This window comes from Carcharodon carcharias, chromosome 16, assembly GCF_017639515.1.
Source record: "Carcharodon carcharias isolate sCarCar2 chromosome 16, sCarCar2.pri, whole genome shotgun sequence".
In the NCBI taxonomy this organism is placed as follows: domain Eukaryota; kingdom Metazoa; phylum Chordata; class Chondrichthyes; order Lamniformes; family Lamnidae; genus Carcharodon; species Carcharodon carcharias.
In genome coordinates, this window is record NC_054482.1 from 65,892,225 (window position 1) to 65,919,187 (window position 26,963).

Consider the following 26,963-nt stretch of genomic DNA (forward strand, 5'->3'; position numbering starts at 1 on the left):
AAAACAAATCAGCGTCGACATTCCAGGTATTTAGCCAGAGCTGTGTTTACTTTTCCTTCTTTTAAAAAAAGAAAAAAGTTGCTCATTTAAATGCGAAGCTTTCTGTCCCTCTTACACTCTTTTGAGAAAGTGAGGTTGGTTGGTGGGAGGCACATTTCGAAAGTTGCGTTTGGTGTGAACGGGCTGCAGTTTGGCCGAGAGGAGACACTGTAGTCTGACCGGGGCATCCTCCATCTTCCATCCAGATCAGGCTCCAGCAGCTGAGAGCGCAGACTTCGAGATCCTAGACCCAGACCCCGGCTCCCACAGCTCAGCCCAGCCGGCGGCAGCAGCGACAGAAGGAGGAGAGGCCGCCGCGCTGACCCGGACCCGCTCCCGAGGCCTCACTTAGCCACAGCGGCTCCGGGAGTCAGAGTGAGCCGAGGCGAGCGGCCCTACCCCCGGCCTCAGACTGAGCCTCTGTTTCCCCCGCCTCCGGTAAGATTCACCCCGACCACTTTGCTCGCAGCTGGTTGAATTGTCAGCGGGGAAACCGGATGGAAAGTTCTAGTCAAAACGTTTGTAACCTGGGGAGGAATCCCATTAGCATGTGCCCGGAGCTTTTGGAGGGAAGGAGGCGGTTTAGAGCTTGGGTGGGTGGGGGGGGCGATGAGTTCTAGAGCGAGGGGCTGGAGCTGAGGGTGGCTGGGGGGAGTGGTGCAGAGAGGGGGTTGTTGGAGCCGGGGGTTAGAGCTGAGGGGTCTGGGAGGAGGGCAAGAGCTTGGGTTGGCTGTGAGGGTGTGCTAGAGCTGGGTGGGGTGAGGAGTCGGGGTTCAAGCTGGCGGGGAGCTGGGAGGCTCGGGCTGGAGGGGGTAGTGGTTGGGGCTGGGAGAGGGGGCTAGAATAAATTAAAACAGAAAATACTGGAAAAACTCAGCAGGTCTGGCAGTATCTGTGGAGAGAGAAACAGTTAACGTTTCAAGTCATATGACTTCAGAGCTAAAGAGAAGTAGAAATGTGAGGGATGGGGGGAGCTAAGAAGATGTTTGTCAATCAAAGATGTCATGGACACAAGACAATGGGAGTCTTAATGGTAGTGGTAAGGACTAAACAAGTTGCTGATAATGGCAGAATGTGTTAATAGTGGAACAAGGGTGAGCACTCTGTGAAATCACAACAGAGAAACAAGTGACAGGTGGCCCTGTGGGGTGGGGAGAAAGATTTTTTTTAAATGAATAAATAAAATAATAAAAACTGAAAATAAATGGGTAAAAATTAAATTAATTTTTAAAATTGGATTAAAAAAGGAATAGAGATGCATGAGAGAGTTCATCAGGGAGGCTGGAGCTGAGAGGGTTGCAGACGGTTGGGGCTGGAACTTGAGAGTGTGATCTGAGGGGTCTTGGGCTAGGTGGGTGGTCTGTTGCGGGGGTGGGGGGAGGGCTGCCCATGTGTGAATTGGCATCAGTAAGATAAAAAACAAAAACAGAATTACCTGGAAAAACTCAGCAGGTCTGGCAGCATCGGCGGTTTTTGTTTTGGATTTCCAGCATCCGCAGTTTTTTTGTTTTTATCTCAGTAAGATAAATGCTAATCCAGATGCCCACAAACAAAATTTTAAGATCTAAATGTCCATGTTTGTAAACATCTGGTTTTTTTAAATCAATTAATATTGCGAAACCAAAAATATAAACTGAAAATATTGGGTATACTCAGCAGGACAGTTAATCTGTTTTTCTCTCCTCATGCTAACGTTTCGGGTCAGTCACTGTTTCTCTCATCACAGATGCTGTCTGACCCACTGAATTTCTCCAACATTTTATCGTTATGTATGATGAATATATTGTTTAAAAATGTGCAACTATAGAATTTGATATTCCACATATTGTGTAGTCATATTTGCCCTATCCTCTACACATTGGGCGTGTTACCAGTGGCTTGTATATAATGCAATGAGTTTGCAATGCTATCTGCAGTTTTTGGTGAGGATTGGCACCAAGGTTGTTGGGTTGTATAGTTCTGCCTTCCTCCTACTGAATCTATTCAGACATTTAGTTGAGTGGGTTGTGATGCACGTTTTTATCATGCAGTAAATTTGACAATACATTTCATTTCCTGGACCCATAGTGTAGGACACCACATAAACTGAAACAATTAAATTACTCCTGCTCCTATATTCGTGTTCTTTTAATGGAATTCTAAAAACCCTGAATTTTATTTGTTGACAAGAACATGTCTAGTTCCTTCTTGAAAGCCAATAATGTTTCTTATTGAACCTTCTATGCCAATAATCTGTTGCACGTAGTTGTAATCTTTTTCACAAAAAGTCCCTCCCATATCTCACATTTTGTCTTTAATTTGCAGCTGACTTCTTGTATTTAACTTCTAAAAATGGCAAAAAGCTTACCTAAATCCAATCTGTCGAAACACTTCATAATTTTAAAGACTTCTATCATATTCCCCCTCAGTCTTCTCTCTTCAGATTAAAGACCTGAGACAGTCACCCTTTCCTCAAACATCACTGTAAAGAAATGAAGCATATGTAGGCAGTAGAGCAACAGTTCTGCACCGCAATGTATCAAAAGCAGGCAATGAAATTAATGACCAGTTAATCAATTTTTTAGTGATGTTAGTTGAGAGAGGATTGTTATCTGGACACCGAGTGAACTCCTTCAATGCTACTATGGGCTCTTTAATGATCAGCTGAATTGATGGTGCCGGCAAGAACAAGAAATTGGTGAGTGCTGACCTGAACCTGGCAAAGGATGTAGGAGCAACTTATTTTGTCAAGCAAGATAGTTATTCAGCCAACAGTACTAATTCCATGAGTATAAATATATTCTGATCAGAATAGAAGCAAAATGTTAATCGAAGAAATATTGAGGACGAAATTTGTCTTTCAACAAAAGCAGTAAAATACTCAATGTTTTTAATAATCAACAGCTAACTAATGGCATTGCATATTCAGAAATAATTTATTTCAAAGGCTTTCCCAAGTTATTGTCTTTCACTTTCTGGAGATGAAGTTTCAACTTGGGAGTGTACAGCACCCTTCCTCACTGGCAGTTACTATTTTTGTTGGCTCTACTATAAGTAGATAAATATTGAAGCGGAATCTGGTTGTGAAGTTTCCTGATTTGACATGGTTCAGACTAGTTAACTTGGATTTGGACTTCAGATATGCAATTTCTTCAGTGGGAGAAATACAACTTTTTACATACAAAAATCTGTTATTTATTGCTGAAAAAAGAGACATATCAAAGCTTTCACCTTCACTCATCAGGACATTTTGCAAGAATACCCATACAAGGGGCAATGTGTGTACATGTTCTTTCTGTCTGCAAAGAACAGCACCCTGTATATTAATATATGTAGCATCCAGCACATGCAAATATGCACACTGCGAACCCGACTGACATCTTAAATTGGTTGTCAGCATAATTCTTAGCACACTGAGGATTTTTTAGCAAATGTTGTCCAACCGTGGACTGCTCCATTTCAAAGGTGAATTTGAGTGCAGGATGGAGCCCATTAAGACATTAAGATTCCTTCACATTTGAGAAGGCCATACAGGACTTGCATATCGATAGCAATGCTGTGTCCATGTGCTCATTTGACAGTACTAGCCTATTCACTAATGTTCCACTTAAGGAAGCTGTAGATATTTGCGCTGCAGCACTATATCGTGGTGATCTAGACCAGCCACCATTGTGTGAATTATTATTCATTGAACTTATGAACTCAGCCACTTCCGCAGTTGAGTTTAGTTTAGATGACACCATGTATGCCCATGTATGTGTTGCCATGGGATCCACTCTAGACCCAACTCTCACAAACATCTTTGTCGGTCCCATGAGAAACATGTCTTCGATAGAATGACCTTAATCATCTACCTCTCGCATATTTCTGATATGTGGATGATAAGTTCACTATCTGCAGCTGCATGTAATAATTTCCTTTTGTCTTAATGGGCTCCATCCTGTGCTCAAATTCACCTTTGAAATGGAACAGTCAAATTAACTCCCCTTCCTTGATGTACTAGTTGAAAAATCTGCCAGGGGATCTCTACCACGATCTACTGCAAGCCTACCTTCACTGGTCAATATACACGTTGGGATTCTTACATGCGCTATAAGATTAGTCTTATGGGAAACCTTGTAAATAGGGCCCAAGCCATTTGTTCACTATATATACGTAATGCTGAAATAGAGCACATCAGACGCATCCTGCGGGATAATGGCTACGCTGATCAGATCATTTCGCACTGTATATCACACAAACACATGAACGGGGCTAAGGCTGCCACTTTTGTCCCTAAAAAAAGTGCCCACTCTACCTAGAAGGGTAAGGTATCTCAAAAATTTGAGCAGCAGGTGAAGCCAGCTGTTTCACACTGCTACTATGCAGTAGCAAGCAACATGAGCAGTATTTGACACTAACAGGCTGCTACCATCAAGCCAAAAACAAATCTCACAAATCAGTAATGTGGTAGATGAATTTCAGTGCCAGTGGGAGGTTTGCTATGTAGGCTGTATGTCCCAAAGAGTGACGGATGATATCAAACAGCATCACTCGGTCTCTGTTCACAACGGGCAAGGTACAGACCATAGCCAACCTTGCAAAACTCAAAACAGTGTCCAGCGTTAGATGTGATTTCACGATTGGGCAATGTTTGCTAAATAATCCTCGGTATGTTAAGAATTATGCTGACAACCAATTTGAGATAGTCAGGCTCACTATGTAGCACATTTGCATGCACTAGAAGCTACATATATTAATAGCTAGGGCACTGTTCTTTGCAGATAGAAAGAACATGCGCACACATTGCTCCTGTTTAAGCTAAACAAAATAAGTGACGGCCATTTGCTGACTCCTTCCTCAGGGCAATGCCTTGACCAATCAGGGTCAAGCTGACTGGTTTCAATTTCAAACAATACTTGGCAATTAACTATCAGTCACCATCAACTGGTGCATTATCAATGGCAACGCCTCTACCCGTCAGAGTCCGCTTGCCAACCAATCAGCACTCTCTTCTCATACAATTGTTGTTTTCCGCTTGTATTCTTGTAAAGTGTCCTGATGAGTGCAAGATGAAAATCTCTGATACGTCTTTTTTCAGCATCACTCAAGTTCTGTGTTACCAAATGACTATATTATTTAGTGTAATGGAAGGATCCAATTTCCTTTAAGCCTATGTTTAATTCACTCGTAATCATATGACAAGTTTTTATTTGGATTATGTAATGGACTATAGTGAGGAGATAATCTGTCATAGTAGTTTCCTAATCGTGTTTGCCTGATTTTTTGACAGTCTAACCTTAATAGTGAGTTTGTTTCTTATTACAATGGGGGAGGGGAGATGAATGCCTTCATATTCCCTGGTGGTCTGTAGAAGCTCACACATCTGCCTCCAATTATCAGACATTGTAGTATAGATTTTTGTTGAACAACAGGATCTCTGAGAATAGTTTGTGATGTTAAAGGCTACATCTTTATAGCACCTTTAATGCAGAAAAATGTCCCAAGATGCTTCTTGGAAGTGTAATTGGTCAAAAGTTAACACCAAGCTGAAAGAGGAGGTATTGGAAAGGGTGACTAAAAGTTTGGTCAAAGAGATTGGTTATGAAGAGGAGGGAGGTAGAGAGGCCTAGTGACAGCATTCCAAACCTTGAGTCCTAGATGGCTGAAAGTGTGGTGCTAATAGTGGAGCAAAGGGATTTTGGGGTGTAGAGAGGCCAAAGTTGGGAGAAAGCAGAGTTCTTGGAGGTTTATAAGGTTAGACATAGAGTGACAAGGCCATTAATGCATTTGACCCCAAGTTGAGTTTTAAATTTGAGGTGAAGAAGCATGGGAGCCAATTTAGATCAGCATCAGATGTGATTGGGTGAGTGGGACTTGGCACTGGATGGAATATTGGCAACAGCATTTTGGATGAGCTGAAGTCTATGGAAAGTGAAGAATGGGAGATTAGCTAGGAGAGCATCAAAGGCTCTCCATAAGGTCAGAAGTGTGGATGTTCACTGATGACTGCACAATGTTCAGCACCATTCGCAACTCCTCAGATACTGAAGCAGTCCATGTCCATATGCATCAAGACCTGGACAACAGGTCAGTGGGCTGATAAGTAGCAAGTAACATTCATGCCATACAAGTGCCAGGCGATGACCATTTCCAGCAAGAGAGAATCTAACCATCTCCTCTTGACATTCAGTGCCATTACAATTGCTGAATCCCCCACTGGCAACATCCTGGGGTTACAATTGACGAGAAACTGAACTGAACCAGCCACATAAATACTGTGGCTTCAAGAGCAGGCCAGAGTTTGGGAATTCTGCGAAGAGTAACTCACCATCTGATTCCCAAAGCCTGTCCGTCATCCTCACGGCACAAGATGAGTGCAGATCCCACAACATTCAAGAAGCTGAACACCATCCAGGATAAAGCAGCCTGCTTGATTGGCACCCCATCCACAAACATTCACTCCCTCCCTCCCTCAAACCAAAAGGTATGTTAAATTAGAAGTGTTTGGTGCACCCAGGCAAGGATTTGCATTATTTTTGGTAAACCTCTAAACTTTTTGTCATTTTTTTTTCAGATTATACATTTCCAATAGAAAGCCATTCCAATTCAGTGTTTCACAGTAGCAGCAGTGTGTACCATCTACAAGATGCACTGCAGAAACTCACCAAGGCTCCTTAGACAGCACCTTCCAAACCCACGACCACTACCATCTAGAAGGACAAGAGCAGCAGATAGATGGGAACACCGCCACCTGGAAGTTCCCCTCTGAGCCACTCACCATCCTGACTTGGAAATATATTGCTGTTCCTTCACTTGCTGGGTAAAAATCCTGGAACTCTTCCCCCCACCCCCTCCCCCCTAACAGCACTGTGGATGTACCTATACCACATGGACTGCAGCGGTTCAAGAAGGCAGCTCACCACTGCCTTTTTGAGGGCAATTAGGGATGGGCAATAAATGCTGGCTTAGCCAGCAACACCCACATCCCATGAATGAATAAAAAAACAGATGCACTGCAGAAATTCACCAAGGCTCCTACAACAGCACCTTTCAAACCCGCACCTTTGCTACCTAGTAGGACAAGAGCAGCAGGGGAACACCATCAGCTGCAGGTTTCCCTCCAAGCCACATGCCATAAGGCGAAGGAACAGAGGCTCCTTCATTGTCACTAGGTCAAAATCCAGGAATTCCCTTCCCAACAGCACAGTTATACCTAAACCACATGGACTGCAGTGGTTCAAAAGGTGACTAACCACCACCTCAATGGTAATTAGGGATGGGCAATAAATACTGGCCTAGCCAGTGACATTCACATCCCATGAATTAATAAATATCTAAAAATTGAATCTAGAGATGAAAAAGCATGGATGAAGGTTTCAGCAGGAGATGGGTTTGGTGTAGGGAGAGAACATAGGAGCAGCCTCTTCCGCTGCCATTCAGTGAGATCATGGCTGATCTGCAGCCCAACTCCATACACCTGCCTTTTTCCATATTCCTGAATAGCTTTGGTTAACTTTAATCAGAGATTAAAAGAATTTTGTTAATAAGTGATCTAGAAGCATTCGCGAAGAGAGTTGCAAACTCTTATCACCCTTTGTTGTGTAGAAGTGTTTCTATTTTCACTTCTGATAGGTCTGCCTCTGGTTTTTAGGCTATGCTTCCTAGATCTAGGCTTCCCAAACAGTGGAAGTAATTTCTCTCAACCTACCCTATCTATTTCCTTGAGTATCGGCTGAGATTGGCAATAGTGTGGAGGTGGATTAGGCAGTTCTTGTAATGGTTTTGTACTTTTTCTGAGTGAAAAGATGCTCCTTTTTCATTTAAGATATAGTTTACACTAGCAACTTTGCATTTCATTTGTTATTTGTTGCAGGTAATACTAGAGGGAATTTGACATTGAAAATATGGAAGTCAAACATAAAGGTATGTTGAATTAGAAGTGTTTGATACACCCAGGCAAGGATTTGCACTATCTTTAGTGAACCTCTCAACTTTTTTTCCTTTCTTTTTCAGACTATACATTTTCAAAAGAAAGCCATTCCAATTCAGTGTTTCACTTAACACGCGAACACCTTGAACTGCTGGTGATTTGGTCCCATTGTCATGGTAACCAGTGTACATTTACCCCAACTTGGAGGGAGATTGTTGAAGAAGACCAAAATGGAATCCTGGCTATTCTATGGGAGTGTGAAGCTGGTCACTCCTACCATTGGTGGACTGGAGGCATTTGTCAATTACCATGTGATCAAGATAAATCCAGAGGCCTGCTGCCTTCAAAATCCAAGCAGTTGGAAGACGTATTAGCATCAGCTGTACAAATAAGAAAACCACATAGAATTAAGACTAATGATGGTGATTTAACTAAAGAAACTGATTCATTTGATGGCCCTTGTAAGCCTTTTCTGTCTTCTGACAAAGCAGTCCGAAATGGAGCATCAGTTTCACAAATTCCTTCAACACACCATTCATGGAGAGAATCGATGTTTGGAGGTGACAGAGGGAAATTGGGTGTCAGTGGTACAATGGGTGAAGCACAAGCTGGTAAGAAACCAGATATTCTGCACATAAAAACTGAAAAAGAAGAAACCTCAGACTTTAGTGATCAATGTGTAATGAAAGATGAAAATAGAGGTCAAAATCGAGAATTGAAAAAATATCATTTGGGTAAGAGTTCCTTGGCTGCAGGACAATCAGCTGGACACAATATATCTTCAGCTGACACTTGTGTATCAAATGGCTACAGAAAACGGTCATCATCCGTCCCAGATGATCAAATCTCTGGTTCATCAATAATGTCTCACTGTAATAATGGCAAAGTTCACATTGCAGAACTACACCACTCCCCCCATCCTATGTCCAGAGGATCTTGTTTAACTGGAAGCTTAGTGGAAAACACCATGAAACCATCAGATGTGTCAGCTGGAGAGTACTGCATTGGGTCGGCCAACCTGGCAAATCACGAACGAAGTGGATCAAATCTAGGGCCGCTTTTAGATTCTGACTATATTAGGCCTTTAACCCATAATCGTGTAAATTCTGATGTTGGCAATCCTGAATTACAGTGTGACCCTCCAGAACCATCTAGGCAGGAGGGAGTTTTAGGTAACAACAACGTTTTTTTTACTTTTGCTATCGAACAAGAATGTGTTCCAAGAGTAATTCTGTGGTTTCATGGTCAATTAAACTGCTGTTTAGTAACTATGCAAGTTTACTGTATTTTGTACCCTTTCCTTTGTAACTGCTTTCACAGACCACATAATGTATTTTTGTGAATGTTCATCCACGCTTGATGGTTCTACCGTCAAGAAAGATTTATGCTTAAATGTTCATTAGTCAACTGTCTAGGGTTTTGCTTTTATATCACTGTTTAATTAGAAATATATTCAATGCAGAATAACGTAAGCTGTTGTATTCCTAGTAAGAAGAATATTACTTTGCAATACACATTTTACGAAAACTTAGACCAAAGCTTCATTTGTGGAGGTGACCTAATTAGGGCATCAGTTTCATTTATTACCTCAGTAATTGTTTATGTTTCTGGTAGAAGTACCATTGCCTTTTTACTACTTTATTTTTTATGTGAGGATAAAAGGTTTATTTGCCATATTTCAGCTGGCAAGGATTTTTGTTTCTTTAAGAAGTACATTGAATGTTCTATATTTTCCCTAATCATTCAATGACCCAGCGCAGTGTTGAATACGTTTTTGAGCCAATCACATGCAATAATGGTTACATACCTTCTGGGAACGTTATGCCACCAGTGGGATTAGATTGTTAAACAGTCGCTGTCATAAATATCCATTCTTCGCTAATGAAACATGGTGAGCCTGGTAAGGGTGCATGATTCCACCATTTTTATATTGTAAAATAATTGGACGGAGAAAACTCAGCAAAGGTTCCTCCTGCCCCATTTTAAATAATGTAATACGGCGCCTGTTGCAAATAACCGATCATTATTTTAAAGTCTCTTCTAAAAATCAAAATTGCATCAGGAAAGAATAGTAGAATAAGATAAGTGGATCTGTTTCCAACAGATTTATGTACTGTTTGGTCAGGAAGCATTTTTAAGGTCCTAGTCTGCATCAATTATCATTTACATCAGGGATGTATGGGAGTTTGTTATATGGCTGCTCTAGACTGATTCAGGATCAAACCTTTGTATGACCCTGATTCAAATTATTTTCTAAATTCATTCACTATGAATACTGAAGACCCAATGATCAATTTTTAATTTGGAATTCAAAATGCAGGTTCAGATTTGAAGCAATGTGTTTTCCCACATGTTCAGGATTATCACAATATAGAAGCTGTGTCATTTTACATCAGTAAAGGGAAATTATGGTCAATGACAAAAATTGTAATTTTAATGAGGAATCATAGTTCTTTTTAAATTAAACCAATGCAAAGAGCTGAAGCCTGCAAAAAGTCAGGACAGCATTACAGTTGAAAATTGTAGAAAATTGATAAGTAGTAGTGCCAAGCTTAGATTTAAAAAAATGTTGATTTGTAATAACATATATTTATTACTGTACTTTAAATAGCCCTAACGATGCCTTGTTTTTGTATTGCCAGAGTTCTTGCACACTATTTTGAAAGCTGATGTAGTGGATGAGGTCTTCTCTAATGTTCGTTTAGCAAATGAAACTGATGTTGAAGTCTTGACAGAGAATCTTAGTGGAAAAGAAGATTTGCTGCTGGATGCTGGAATCCAAACAAATGCAAGGTTATATTTCAGTGCTGGTGGATGGGCAGCAGTTTCGGCAACACTTGAAGTATTAGGAAGTGAGTGAGCCTTCGAGTTTATTATGATTTCTAACTGTTCCCTATTTCGTATTCAGAGCAGATCTGCTGTTGCAGACAAAACAAAATCTGCTTGAAGTAATTTTGATTCCTAAATTGCACATTACATGCCGTAAAGAGATTCCTTCGTAAATCACTTCCATTATAGCGATTTGAGGGGCAAGTATTAGCCATATGCTATGTTACACTCTAGAAATACGGCAAAAAAGAAAGAAATGCTGATGAGGTGGGATAATAGAGAGAGGGCAAGATCCCTTCTCGGGAGACTTGGTGTCAGAGACAGAGAGACAACTTGTTGGTTTCTGCCTGTCAAACAAAAAAAAATGCTTATCACCATGATTAAGAATTTCCTTAACTACTTAGAACATTCTGAGCCCAAACCACTCTGTTTACCTGAAGTGAACTTTGCATTCATTCTCTGCAGTAACAAGCTTACTTACCTAAGCCAGTGAATCTAGGTACAGGTTGGCAAGAGAAAAGTCTGAGGGATGTCCAGTGGTGAATAGGGGTACTGCTGGATATTAATTGGTTAAGTGTCCACAGTTTACCAGGACAGAACATTGATAAGCTTTACAATGTTTTCCAAGTTGGACTATTAAGGCAGTGGCTCACAAGGTTTTTTGGGGGGAGGAAGAAGAATCCCAGGTCCCTGTGATTATCTATCTTCTGGGTCATCAGACTAACTGATCGACTTTCCATCCTTATATTCTGTTGGTCCTTCTGGATATTATATTGGATTACTAAGCCTTTCAGGAAAAATTGACTAGGTCCAATTTCCCATCTCTTGACAAGTCATCTTGGAGAAACTTTATTTTAAAGTGATCGATCATACTCTTTGGGGAAGTTGAAATGAAAGAAGAAAGGTCCTTTACTGGATTGGTGAAAAAGCAAAGGATACTCCATGTTGTTGTTGGAAAGAGAAAATCTGTAGACGGAGGGAGATCTTACTGAAAAGTTGGGGGGGAATTGACTTTTTTTTAAGTTAAGGGAGTAAAAACAGGAAATATTTTGAAAGAGGGTGGGAAAACCTGATTGTTGCTGAAATAATCCTTCAAGTTCAGTATTTCATTGTCCACTACCTCAACCTTTTTAACTGAAACCAGTGAAGCAGTTGATACATTAATAATTTGAATATTCTCCTGTTTCCCAGCACATTTCCTTTATGTCTTTAACGTCATGTTACAAGTATTACTTTCAGTGAGAATTTTTGTAGATCCTAACTTGAAGACTACAGGGTCGATTTTTTGAATGTTCCTGATGTGGAACCTCAATTGACCAGCATGTTTTAGGAAATTGTGAACACAAACTCTGCTGAGCACTCTGGCTGAATGAGGCTCTATGAAAGGAGTTCCCCCTTGAAAAATCAAACCTTCTCTATTAAAGGAATTTTAAAAGAACTGCCGATTTATTATGTTGTACTCTTACCTTCGATCATTAGAAGTCCATATGTTATCTCAAAGTATCCTCGAATCCAATCGCAAACTAAATCTATTTCCACTAATCCCTCATAAGTAGCCTTGTAAAAAAATTGTTTAAAAAAAGCAACACATTTGATACCATTTATATAGAAAAAAAGGAAAACTTAAGTTAAAATTAAAAAGTTTGCAAAAGTAGCAGTTTTTCTAATGCCAGTGTTCCTTACGACAGCAGCGCTGGAAAGGAGCAAAGGTGACCAAGATATGGAAGACAGAATAACAGAAGGTATCTAATTTTTAAAAATAAAATGCATCTTCAACTGCAAGATTTATTTTCGTAATAAATCAATCGAATTTTTATTTGCATTCTCCCCACTATCCTGACTAATATAATCTACCACTACTAAAACATGTTATCTGGTCATTCTCACAGTGCTGTTTGTGGGACCTTGCTGTGCTCAAATTGGCTGCTGCATTTCCTACAGTGCAGCAGGTTCCAAGCTTCAAAGTACTTTTTAGTTGTAAGCACTTTGGAAAGTCTTGAAGTTGTACAAGGGGCGATATAAATGCAAGTTTTTTTTTAAAGCTGAAATATGTGCTTATACTTTTTTTTCTTGCTTATATATTTAACTAGCGAACAGCGATTTACAGTTTTGACTATATGGAAAACCAAATGTAGATATATCTATACTTTCCCCTTGCTATTCTTGGTTCCTTGTTGCAACATAAGTATGGTGATGTAGTGGTTATGTTTTGGGACTAATAATCCAGAGAGCTGGTGTTTAAATCCCATTTTGACAGTTCAAGAATTTAACTTCAGTTTTTAAAAAAATAAGAAACTAAAGAGCTGATAGCAGCAAAAGTGACCGTGAAGCTGTGGGATTGCTGTAAAAAATTAACTGGCATACTTATGTCCTTTAGAGATGGAAACCTTTGTCTTCACCTGTTGTGATACAAATGTAGATTTTTAACTGCCCTCTGAAGTGACCTAGCAACCAATATGGTCGTATCAAACGCTATAAAGAAAGATGGGAATCAAACTGTAGGGATTCCTTGGCTGCAATCTAGACATTAAATCGGGACATGACAAATACATGTCCAGCCCACTAGATGCTGCAAAGTTCTCTTCACTGTTAATTGGTATCAGTCCTCAAAGTTGGGAGAGCTTGCCCGTAGACTATTCAATCAATAACTTGACATAGTCATACTTAGAAAATCATACCCATCGACAAATATCCCAGATTCCACTGACGGGATGATACATCAAGAGGTGGGGAATACAAAGGCATACAGTCAGGGGAGAGTGAATCTGGAAGACCAGACCTTTGATTCTGGAATCCAATAAATGGCTTTAGGTCAAACAGCTTAAAAATCCTGTTCATTATCACCTTTTGCCCTTCAACTTGGAGGAAACACTGACAGTAGCAAGGTCACAAGTATTCTGCTTCAAGGGATGCCAATGCTCATCATTAAAGCTAATTCTGTAATACCACCAAGACTGAGCTGGCAGAATCATGAAGAACATAGCTGCCAGGCTGGACTTGTGGCATTTGGAGTGAGTGAGAGAACCAAAGTGAGAGAAGAAATAAACTACTCAACCTTGCACTCATTGAGCCAATTGTCACAGAATGCATCTCTCCATGAAAGTATTGATAGGAATTGATGTAATAGCCCTCACATAGACCAAGCCCTATTTTCACATTCAGGACACCTTCCATGGTGCTGCTCGCATTAACAGCAAGCAAAGTGGCATTGGCTAAGAACAGATCTTGCAGCTCAGTACTGGACTCTGATGAGACAGTGTTGGCCATCAGCTGAAGCAGAACTGTATACTGCTGCAACCTCATCACTTGCTACTGCAACACCATCAAGCCAGCTCTGGTTAATGTTGAGTATAGAACAGCATTCTAGGAGCACTATTGGGTGTATCTAACAATGAGGTACCAACCTGATGAAGCTACAATAGAACTCCATATACACGTTATACTAAGAAAGCTACATGTCATAGACAAATTCAGCCTATCCCGCAACCAATGGATCACATCAAGGTTAACAGCATCGTGGGTGTACCTAACACCACATGGATTGCAAGTGATTCAAGAAGGCAGCTCACCACCACCTTGAGGGCAACTAGGGATGGGCAATAAATGCTGGCCCAGCCATGATGCCTACATCCCGTTAATGAATAATAAAAAAAAACCTCACTGTTGATCAGTTTGGGATGCAGTGCAGGAGATGAGGATAATGCAGGTTCCAGTTCGCCAGAGGGCGAGTTCACACTGAGTTCTACTGCAGAAGATTCAGATGAGCACTTTAATGGGACAGCCTACAGAAGAAGGCTGAGAGTATGTACACTGAAATGCTTGGTGCCTTGGCAATCCTGCCAAAAAAGATGTTTTAAGTGTCAAGCAGAATAGGGGAGTCAAGCATGAACTTGCACAGGGTTTTGTGCAGGACTTGGAACCCATCTTCTCTAGCATGGAAATAATTGCCAGCTCCATGAGCACACTTGCTGACCCAGCCATGATGCAGTGTCTGATAGCTGATGCCTCCGCTTCCATTGCAGCACAAGCAGAATTTACTCAACATTTGGCTGCGGCAATGGAAGCTCAGACTGAAGTCATGGAAGGTTAACTTGCTGCCATCATAGCGTAGACACCAGTGTTCAAAGGGACTAAGATATCATAGCAGTCCAGCATCTGGCTCCCCAACAAATTACTAGGAATGAAGTGCTAGCGTTTCTATTGTCTGTCAGTCAGCCAGTCCAGACTGCAGCCGCCTATGCCAATGTGGTGCAGACCAAAGCTGGACCTTCCAGCGCCAAAGGTGCTTGAGGTTGTCTTGTAAGGCCACTCGCAGTCTTCCCTCAATGAAAGTCAGCCATCCAACAGCCATGTTGCAGCCACTAGGCTCATGTAGGCACACTAGAACAGGAAAAGACACATGGAAGGTAGGTACCAGAGGAACGTTCAAGGGTGATTAGTTAACATTTGTATTGAATAATGGATGGTTTGATTTATAAATTTGGCTTTGAATGTTTGTTTTGTGGTGACTTTCTTTTCAGTATTGTGGCCAAGAGGATGCTGTGATAGTCAGTAACAGGGAAGGTGAGAATGGGACTGTTGAATGGAGAATTGAGGTTGAGTTCACTGGTACTGAAATTGGATGAGTTGTACAGTCTGGCCATAAAGGAGATGTGTTTGTTAATTCCTGTTCCTGAGCTGTTTGTTGTATTCCTAATGATGAGAGCTGTGCCCCTGTGATGGTGAGATTGTGCAGTATGCAACAGAACACAAGTCTTGACACCCATTCTGCCAAATGCTATAGGGTACATCCAGAGAGCCAGAGGTCCATGCAGCAGAAGCACTGTTTTAAGTACCTCAGTGGTCTGCTCAATCAGTTTTCTTGTTGCAGCCTCGCTTTTGTCATATGCATGTTACCCACCGTGGAGGCTGTGCACAGAAGTCGTGAGCTATGTCACCCAGTAATCCTCTGGATTGCTGAGATGGCTCAAATGCAGGTGGTAAAGCAGACTGCAGCAGAGTGGAGGCATCCTGACTGCTGCTGGACATTGACCTACATGATAGGGGTATGCACACTCCGCCTACTTCTCTCTGACAAGAGGGAATGAAATGTATTTACTTCCCTTTGCATACAAAGCCTCAGCGATCCCCATCCCAACCCTGTGCAACATGATGAATTGGGAGATGTTGTAAAAATTGTCTGCTGTAGCCCAGAAGGAGGCAAATGAATAAAAGTTCATGGTTACAGTCACCTACACAGCCATTGGTAATGCCGTTCTTGCTCTGCGGCTTCAGTTCTGGATGCAAAAGATGGCAGATTTTAGTGAGCGCGTCCTTAGTGAAGCACAGACATCTACCTCACTGTTCCTTGCTGAAATTCAGGGAGGAAATTTGCTCCCTAAAGACCTTGGATAGATATGGACACTGCTAAGAGCCTTTTCTCCCCCCACTCCTCCTCCTCCTCTCCCAGCAGCTCATCTTCCCTGCTTATTCTCCCTGACATGCTGCAGATCAAAGGGGATACAAAATACTGCACCTGGGTCTGGGAGCAACTGGTCTGTGCAGACTCATTGAAATCTCTCTGGTACTTGTCACACTGTATGGATCACACCAACTTTAAATAACAGTAGAAACCACCAAGCACTTCTACAAATTCAGCAACAGCAGCTAATCTGAAAGTAGTACATAATTCCTTTTAAATAGTGCTCCATCTTGCTGCTGGCAGCCTTGGTGTTAAATTAGAAGTCATGATCTGTCTATTCTGCATACTTCCGGCATATGCTGCCTACTTGCTGACAATCTCAAAAATGGCATCTGTGAGGCTCGTACCAGAAGTTCATGCGTTTGTCAATTTTGGAGCCAAAAACAGCATCAATAGGACTGAAAGGATGAAATACAACTGAATTTTGTAGCTTTTGTGTGAAATTTTGTTCTATTGGTAATAAGCCGATCCCTTCAATCGTAAGGTATGCAGTGTGAAAAGAAGATGGAACATTACTTTTCTTTTCTGAATAAATTTTAATTTTGTGGAGTTTTACTTGGTGGATGATGCTTGGATTTTATGTAAAACGTTTTAAAAATAGACTTGATTCCCATGCCCTGTTGAAGCAAGTTTAACTTAGATATGTACAATTAATTTATAATAATCTTTAATGTTCGTCCATAAAAAATCCACAAATACATTACTAGGAATCCATTTGAATTTCTATGTTAAATTTTCACGATGCAGTACAGGATTTATAACTCACTGGATCAAATATTAATGCAATAAAGTATTTTTGCCTCTTTGTCATCTTTTTCAAATATCCAAACAGTGCTGGTATATGTATTAGTGGCATCTAAGTAGCACAGATGTCTGCTAGACAGTGTACTGAACTCGTGGATTTGGTGAGTGAGGGAATTCAGTGCAGTGAGGGAAGAGGTGCTGTCTGGTTTTTTGCAGAACAATGATGGTCAAAGAGGGAGTGAAACACAGAGATCTGAGAGCTAAAGTCCAGAGGCATTAACTAGCTAAGCAGGTAAGTGATTGGTTGTTGAATTTTAAGGTTTTCTCCAAAATGGGGCAGTAGTTTAAAGTAGCACTGGGGAAATATTAATACGATATTACATTTATAGCTTAACTAGCTAAACTACTTGAAATAACTACAAATTATCATTGAGCCGTGTTTCTAAATTTGAAACCCTAACTAGATGGACAAAATACAATAAAGGTAGCAGAGCAGCTGATGTGTTGCAGCTGTAGCATGTGGGTTCTGATAGACATCAGTGTGATCCACAGCAATCATATCTGCAGTAGGTGTCTGCAGCTGGAGGAACTTTGGAACAAAGTTTATGAGCTGGAGTCCAAGCTTCAGACACTACGATGTATCAGGAAGGGGGATGGGTACCTGGACACAGGAGGCAGTCACACTCCTCAGGTTAGGTAAATCACATTTAGTCCATGATCAGGGAGAGAAGGGTGTGACTACATGTGAGGCAGGTATGGGGATTCAGAAGGTAGCATGGGAGGAGACTCAGTCCTTGTACTTGTCCAACAGGTTTGAGGTTCTAGTAGCCTGTGTGAGAAGAGACTGAAGGGAGGTTGAGCACACTGACCACAGCACCGTGGTACAGAGGACCATTCAAGTGGGAGAAGTAAAAAGGAATGTAGAAGGCAGTATAGTTAGAGGAAATAAATACTGCAGCCAGGAGTGCAGATCCTGAAAGCTGTGTTGCTTTCCTGGTGCCAGAGTTAAGGACACCTCGTTGAGGCTGGAGAGGAACTTGGAATGGGAGAATGATCCAGTTGCCATGGTCCATGTAAGTACCAATGACATAGATAGAACTGAGAATGAGGTTCTGCTGAGGGAGTATGAGCATCTAGAGGTAATATTATTAAGCAGAACCACCAAGATAACAATCCCTGGATTACTACCTGACCCATAGCAAATTGGTTTAAGTCAATAAGAGCAGAGTTAAATGCGTGATGTGGGAGAAATGGGTTTCAATTCATGGGCCACTGGCACCAATACTGGGGAAAGAGGAAGCTGTATCGTTGGGATGGCCTTCGCTTGAACCATGCTGTGCTATAGAGAGGGCTTTAAACTTCAAATAGTTGGAGGGGGAGGGTTCATGTGAGGGAGATTTAGAAAGTTAATGTGAAAGGACAAGGCAATAGTGTAGGGTAGCAATACAAGTGATGACAGCCAGAATATGACACGAAAGGACAGTGTATAAAAATAAAAGTGCATCAGCAAATGAGAAGGGAAGGGAAACATGGCAAAAAGACAGAATTAAAAGCTCTGTATCTGAATGTGCACAGCATTCGTATTCATCAGGCATAATGGTTGAAGTTAATGGGACTTGGCCCACACCCCATACTCCTGGTACAGAAATTGGAGCTGCTGTAATTATACCCATAATCTCCATGCCCAGAAGAGTCAGCAAATGTAATTGTTGAGCTGTCAGAACTGCTATTCAGAAATGTGGATAAGCATCATTTGTAAATTTTTTTATTTGGCGTTGCTGGCCAGGCCAGCATTTATTGCCCGTGCTTAATTACCCTTGAGAAGGTGGTGGTGAGCCACCACCTTGAACTGCTGCACTCTGTGGTGTAAGATATACCCATAGTGCTGCTAGGAACAGAAAATAGAGATGATCATTAATCTTCGTAATATTAGATCTTCCAAGCAGTGGGGATGGGTATCTCTTCAGGATGGTGTAATTGCTGCTGATGGAGAGTAGCAGAGAGATATTCTTGTACAGAACAGACAGTTTGGTTTTTACTGTTTTACCTAGGCAGTCAACATCAGTCTTTGTCTATGTGAAAGGTCAGCTTCAGCTTTGTGGATACCTTAGGCAACAACTGTGTTCTCCATTTCACTGAAGTTGGCTTCATAATCCAAGGACTGTTCAAATTTATTAATCGTTTGAGAAACGTGAGGGAGTGAGATGGTGGTGATAGTCATTATATTAGAGCAGTGTGTGTCCTACTTTTATGGAAGGCGTACCATGAATCATTGCTTTTTTACAGCTATTGCTGTTTTTTTTAAATCAGAGTGAGCAGATAGAGCCAGAAGCATTTCTGCCTGCTCCATATTTAGAGAGGAAACTTGCAGAAACCATTGGTGTTAACTATGGATGTTGGGTGCTCACTTGGTTCTATAGATAGTGAAAAGGAAGTTCTTCTCTAATTGGTAGAAGGACTTGTTTTGCATTCAGGGAGAACATAGTGGAGGTGCTTTTGAGTTATGATTTATTATGTTGAGTGGTATTAATCCTCCAAAACCTGTCTTTATTTTGTTCCAGATGGACTAAACCAAGATGAAAGGTATCAAGCAAGAGGGCAAAGTTTTGTTCAGTGTTTTATCATCAGTTAATGAAGTATAATGGAACTGTAAGGTCCATAGCTTTAGGGATCTTTCCCTTTTCTGTTTTATTTTGACTATACGGCTGACTTCAAGAACTTTGGTAATACCTGCCTCCAAAATGTAGTGAAAGAGTTTTGTTGGCAGGGGTTTAGTTCAAGAACTTGAACTTTGTAGAAATTAGCAGGGAATCTGACAAGCATAAGGCTTTACAAGAACTCAGGTATATAATAACGCTTTGGATCTCATGAGTCAAGTTAAGGCGTTCAGTAGTTATGAATCCTGGTCTGGAGTAAAATCTTTCAGAATTGTCTTTCTGTAAAAATTCTAGTTCTCCTGCTCTCCATCCTCTTAAATTTCAAATGCCCTATATTTTGATTGAGGTGCAAGTTATTTTGTGGCATCAGAAATCAAATGAACTGGGCTATCCAGTTTTATATGGATTTTATTATCTCTTAGAAGTGCAGGTTGCTGAGGTCTTGGGTGGCAGGGAGGGGCATTAAACTCTGTAGTGTTTGCAAAAAAAAAGGTGTTTGGAAAAATTTTTGATCCAAATGTACAATGTGTGCTGTCAATCATATGTGGAACTAGCTGGAGTTGCATGTAAATTTCTTGCCCATGGAGTAAAGGGCCTGATACAAAGCCAAAGTCACTATATAGTTCATGAATCACCCTGAATATTGATCCTAGGGCTGGAAGGTTACCTAATCATGTCTGAAGCATAAACTATGCTCCACTCTGGGGGGTATAGGGCAGTGCTAGGCTTCTGACCGTGTTGTGTTGAATACATTTTGGGATAAATGACACAAGTATGAAGAAGTTAGGATTGCGTTCTTCTTTACCCATCGTATTTATTCCAGTATGGAACACTTTTATGCTTAAATGTCATACTGTGGAAACAGCAAGAAAATCTGTGGCCTTGATATTCCTTGGGATACTAATTTATGAACACTTGTTTTTCTGAAAGCCGTCTGATATTAATTACCCCATTTAAAACAAATAGATTACATCTGATAATACTGTGAAAGGAGGAGGAATTTCATATGCTAATATTCCATAATAGATTTTCTGATTCAATATAAAGCCCATATGCAAATTGAAATTACTTTGCTTATAGTCATTTTCTTCAGTGCTCTTGTTTGAATGTTCGTTATGAAATGAACAGTGCACCCAGATTTGTTCATTAGTAAAGGAATTGTGCAGCCAGATTTAGTAGCTAATTAAATTTATTTAAGTTAATAGAACAAAATATTTTTAGAAAATGTGAAAATTATTTGAACATATTTTCCTCATATCAGCTAACTGTTCTAATATTAAGTTTCAGATTCAGGACCAGAGTTAATGATCGTGAATCCATATCCATCTTGTAATATGCTTAATGCTGCAGCAATGGATGAAGGTACTATTTCTTTTAAAACATCTAACTAGGAAGTTACAAGTCTCAGGATGTGGATTTATTTTGTAGTAGCCCTAAAATATTTTTGCCACTTTCAGAAATAAAATCACAAACTTTTCAAGTTATCTTACTTAAAGTAATTGTTTCTTTAAAATGTTTCTCGGCATATTTAAGCTGTTTGCAATATTTAATAATGTATAGGTGCATTTATTTTAGGTTTAATTTTGTTGATGGAAAATTTGTTTGCAACTCCATTTAAAAAGGAGAAATGCAGATTTTATCAGGAACAATAAGTGTGATATTGGTATAAGTATACTGCTAAGTAATGTAAGGAAAATGCACAGTTAAATATATTTTGAGAGTCATGATGTACTTCTTAATCATAGTTTCCCAATTAGAAAGTGTCAGTTGTTCATCTCAATTTATATTTGATATGGGGTGTTTGGGAATCAGATCAGCCATGATCTTCTTGAATGGTAGAGCAGGCTCGAGGGGCCAAGTGGCCTACTCTTGCTCCTAGTTCGTATATCCATAATTTTTCATAATTAGAAGTTATGTCACATTCAAAATGTTCAAATCTTGTATATAATTTTTTAACTGGCATCCACAACATTGTAATTGGACATTTCAATTTTGTATTAATGTTTATCGCAAAAGACTACATAGTTTATTCATAACTTAAATTGTTTTAGCAGTTCTATTAACATAATCTAATTTGATTAATAAATATCTCATTCGTGTAGATCAGTAATGGTGCTTAAAATTGTTGTATTAACACAGACCCAATTAAATTCTGCTGTATGTGGAAGTAAGGGGAAAATCATTGTATATATTGATTACCTTTCCCTTCCCATATCAAACATAATAGTGTAAATTTTTGATTGGATAAGATGATGTGTAATATGAACTTTATCAATCAAAATATGAGATAAAGACCCATAACATCAGAACTTTGGTCACTGAGCATCACCTGCATTTTAATCAGATGAAGTCACCATGATGTAATGTAAACAGCAGTGTGTTTTCCAGCAGTTCCGCCTACTGATTCATTACTAGGCTCAAAGATATACATAAGTGGATTACGAGATCCCGTTTAATTGAATTACAATTTTCTAGTCCCTCAGTTGAAAATCAGAAAATACATAACGTTATTGTTTTGTTTTTGCTGCAGAACAAATTGTTGTTGCCCATGTTCCTGCTTTGCTCCCCTCGGCAGATGATAAAAAGAGAAAAGTTAAATATCCTGTAACTAAGGGGGAGATTCGGAGACGTATTATCCCTCCTGAAAAAATGTCTAAAACAGTCATTAAAAGCTACCTGAGGCTAAGAAGGGATAACCGCTTTGACATTCGTCAGCTTCTAGATCTGCCTGTAACTGGTTATGACCGGACTCTGCACACGTCATTTACTCGACTCTGTGAGGGTGAGGCAAAAACACTGACTGAAAATTTTCATCAGCTGAACCTTGGTTACTTTCCTGTCGATGAATGTGCCAGCACGATTGCAGAGCATGCAGCAGCATCAGAAATATATGCAGCAAGGCAAGTGGCTAATCTCTATTTAATTGAGAACGACCCAAGGTAATTAGCTAATGTGAGTTCAATGTTGGACCCATCACAAGAAGACCTGAGTATGAATCCCAAGCTTGGCTGACTTTTTTATTCACATAGGAGGTGAGTTTTTTTTATCAGATATAGCTAATTCCCTAGTAGGAAATTGGGAGATAAAATTATTTGTGGTAGGTGGAGAAGTTGAAATCTTTTTTGTTTCTCCTTCTATTCGGGCAAAGTGCTCAAAGATTTTCTTTAATGGCCGGTAGGGGATGTCTAACTCCCACCAACTCCCAATTTGTCCCACCAATCAAAGCAATTGCAGAAATCTCATTTGGGAGAATCCTAATAATTATTAAAAACAGATGATTAAATTCTACAAAGGTTGACATTTTTTCTGCAGAACTACTTTGGGTCTTATTTGCTTTGAAAAGCAAAGCAGCATTTTGCACAACAGTAAGATACTACTGATCCAGTGGGTGAGGGAAACTCAACTATTGAATTTACGGTCATGAGCAGCCAGTTGTTAGCTAGGAATCTATAGGACTAATTTTATAATGCAACAGAAGATCATGGTGAGTGAGTTTGTGGTTTGCAGATGTATGCTCCTGGCAGATGAGGCTCAAAATTGTGATTACACATTCATAAAATTTATCTACACGCCTCTTGAATTGTGACTGCTTGATAATGTTTGTGTTTTTTAAACAAAGCGCTGAAAGCATAAAGTCCTTTCAAACTATTCAGTTGTCTATTTAATCACAGCCAGGTATTGTGCTTTTACTTTAAAGTGAATTTCCATAATTCATGGAAATAATACAAGTTATTATTTGAGTGAAAGAAATATTGATGAGTTATCATGTGAAGTTTACAATAATGCAATTTTCAGAAAAGAAATTTTCAATATACTACATACAAAATAGATTGGAACACAGATGATACATTGAGGTTTCTGATCCACCTTCCTTCCTATCCTCAGCAAATGATTGAAGTAATGCAGGCAGCTAGGTTGTCCAATTTTATTCGATCTCATGTGAACCATTTTTTTTTACTGTATTGAAGTTACTGGTTACTATTTGTTATTTTAGGTACAATTTAAATTACATATCGGGTAATATTCTTCATCTGTAACGTCAAGCTGGTTTCATATGAACTTGGTTCAGTGCAGACTTACATCTGAACTTATTGGTTAGATAGTTTTCATAGTAGAAATACTAGGTACCATGGAAACAAATAACAACTTCCCTTCTTGATATTTCCCCATGTAAAGTCCGCCTATCAAACATGTATTAAGAAAGGGTAAGTTTTAACTTGCCTGCATAATTCCTTCTAGCAAGTTGGTGACCTCAGTGCGGCAATCATGGAATAATTTGTCCAATATTTGTATCGGTTTACTCAATTCAGTAAGGATTTAGAGGGGTTAAAAACCAATATCATCCTGAGAAATCACGTTCCTGCTTAACTTCATATGATTTTGTGAACATTTTGGCAGGTAGTTTGTCTGAAGGAGAGACAGCTACTCAAATCAAATAGAATGATGGGATTTGTGTAAATATGGTCTGAATGGCAGCTTTTGTTTGGGCCTTTACAGGAGTGACCAGCATTACAGTATCACAGAGAATATCTGACAAACTTGTAACTGGCTCATATCACAATTTGCAATCTCGCCCTCACAGTTTTTAAGGATGGCTGGTGTGGGAAGTTGAAAAATTCATACTGATGCATAAGGGGTGTTTTTCTGAGGTAGAGGTGAGTGGAGAGTATTTTACCCTTAATTTAGTCATCTAACCTTATTTCCTAATGCTGATACTGGGTATCCAAAATTCTCCCACATTGATATGAAATTTTGATAACAAAAAAAAATTAAAGAATAAAGGGAAGACAAAAAGATCAGACCTGGAACTGTTCTTGTCGTCTGCTCATAAATGACAGGTAATAAAAATCTAGTCACCAGATCTGTGGTATTTTTTAAGTTGATGTGTACATGTTGGGAGTAAACATTGATGTCATTTAGGCTGGAACAACTTTCACAAAGATTTGGACTTGATCTAACTTCATTATAAACCAATTATGTATTTATAACCAAAAACATTTAATTACTGAGCTAATTTCCACCTACTATGTCACAGCTTTACTACTAAATTCAAATGCAAATTAAAACATACCTTTGAATGTATTTTTCATAGGTTTCAATTTATAGGCACAGTTCCAGGTCTGCATATTTCCATCCTGTCGCATTTGGGGTATCTTTTAAATGATTTACCAGCCCTCATTATCCACAGTTGTTTTCATAAGGCAATCTTTGTCAGAAGCTTTTACTTTTCTAGTTCACTTTGAATTTTAAACCATTCAACATACTTATCCTTATAAATATCCTATAATCTTAAATGTATTTTTTAAGATTAATTGTTGTACTGTTATCTCTTTTGTAACCCTTATTAATATTTCACATTTTCGAGACCGTATGAGAGCAGATATTGTATGTTGAACTCTTTCTTTTGTGACATTATGGTTTAATCTAAGAGTATTGTAAACAGTAAACTAGGATCCCAGAGCTTTTATATAATAGAGCAAAACTTCATAATGTCACATTTTGTTCACGTCGCCTTGAAAAGATCTGCATATGGTCTGTACCTAACCAACAAATCAAGAGGAACAACTGGAAGACAGATATTTCCCAACATTGATTGTCACAAGATTGATATTTGAACATTTCAAGTGTTTTTGACATACCTAAAACCCTTTAACTTACACTGTTAGTGATCATTACAAAATGGATACTCATTTTCTCTACATTCCTCAGTGCTTTTTATCAACATGAGCAACATTATCTGGTAGATGGTTATTGCAATCTTTTTATAATGTATATGTGACTAGGAAGTTGTTAATGATTCTCCATATAATTATGCTACTCAGCACAATTTATGCTAGCCCCCGATCCTGTTTTTTCCCTTTTAATTGTTTATGGTATTGCAAAATTGAGAACTAAAAATAGCGTTATAATTGCGTATTTATTCAAGTTCTAATATCTGGAACAATGGCTATATTAAAAGTAAGGCACTTTCAGAATTGATTTGTAGTTGAAACAGGTTAGATGCGTCAACAGAAAAGCAAGATACTGTTGGAAATTCAATATAAAAACAGAAAATGCTGAAAGTACTTAGGTTTGGCAGCATCAGTGGAGAGAGAAACAGACCTGAAACGTTAACCTAGATGTGTCAACATGTGGCTAGAAAGGTGGCCTATGAAAGAACATTTCACATAAAGCACATTATAGAAAGCATATTAGAACCATAGAAAGGATGCAGTAGGGACTTCTAGAATTAAGCCAGGGGTGATATTATTATGAAGAAAAGTTTGAAAACCTGGTCTTTTCTTAACCGGCTCAAAGAACATTAAAGGGTCTGATGAATGTCATCAAATCTGAAAGGTTTTCTCAGGACAAAATAGTTTCGGATTCTTTCTGCTTGATGGAAAATTGGTAGATGTTATCTCTGGAAAAACAAAGGAGAAGTTAGATTTTTGATTTAAACAGAGGGTCAGTAGGACATAAACTGCTTTCCTACAAGCGGCTATTGTGGCAGGAACCAGAATTTCATTTAAAACAAAAGTGGATAGTTAGTTGTAAAGGGAGAATATTGAAGAACACAGGCAAATGAGATTAGAGTAAATGGTTCCATCTACTCTAGTATTTGGAAAGAGAGCACTGACACAATCATGATGGGCCAAATGTGATTTTTAATTGCCGCTCTATTGCTGTAGCCAGTGGAATAGCTAGCTAGATGTTAAATGCTGAACCATACCCTACTGGATAAGAATGTGACCTAAACTGGTGGAAGGGTATTAGGTGAACCTTCCCTCCACTAGTATGCAGACACCTGAAGCTTAGATTGGGAGCTATCACCCTTTTGAGTTTCTGACAGGACATTTGAGGAACTGAGCCATAGCTGTAAAAAATCTATTATGCAAATAAAAGCATTGAACCAGGGCAGAGAGAATCAGAGCAGTTGACCCAGGACTTTTGGCTACATTTCAGTGAGGCATAGTGACCCCAAAGTCTGCTTTCAAGGCACTTTCTGGGTGGGGAAGCACACCGTAACATTGTGGTAGGCTGCTCTCAAAGTTTCACAAGGTTTCAAAAGATTAATGATTTCGCTGAGCTGTTCAGTATAATCTACTTCTTTCATATTGTTAATGCTTTTGAAATTTTCCTCTCTCGAGTCACTCCCAAGCAAAATGTGACAGGTATACACCAGTGCCACTCTGAAATTAGGTACCAAGAAACAAGTAACCTGTGATTAACCTTAAACAAAAACAAAAATAGCTGGAAAAACTCAGCAGGTCTGACAGCATCTGTGGAGAGGAATACAGTTAACGTTTCGAGTCCGTTTGACTCTTCATTAGAACTAAGAAATATAAAATGATGTGAAATATAA

General features: G+C 39.5%; 1 protein-coding gene across 5 annotated transcripts in view; it reads left to right on the forward strand.

Moving 5' to 3' along the window:
* The first annotated feature begins 201 nt into the window (after nt 1-201).
* LOC121289215 overlaps nt 202-26,963 on the forward strand; it is a 31,119-nt gene continuing 4,357 nt past the window's right edge. The window contains exons 1-8 of one of the 5 annotated variants that reach the window (XM_041208424.1): nt 202-477; nt 2,604-2,716; nt 7,874-7,923; nt 8,014-9,102; nt 10,573-10,782; nt 12,448-12,501; nt 20,903-20,983; nt 22,152-22,521. In XM_041208424.1, the coding sequence (XP_041064358.1) occupies nt 7,905-7,923; nt 8,014-9,102; nt 10,573-10,782; nt 12,448-12,501; nt 20,903-20,983; nt 22,152-22,521 (1,823 nt within the window). In that variant the 5' untranslated portion in view covers nt 202-477; nt 2,604-2,716; nt 7,874-7,904. The remainder of the gene's footprint in view (nt 478-2,603; nt 2,717-7,873; nt 7,924-8,013; nt 9,103-10,572; nt 10,783-12,447; nt 12,502-20,902; nt 20,984-22,151; nt 22,522-26,963) is intronic. The other 4 variants (XM_041208423.1, XM_041208426.1, XM_041208425.1 and 1 more) reach the window with 4 other exon arrangements.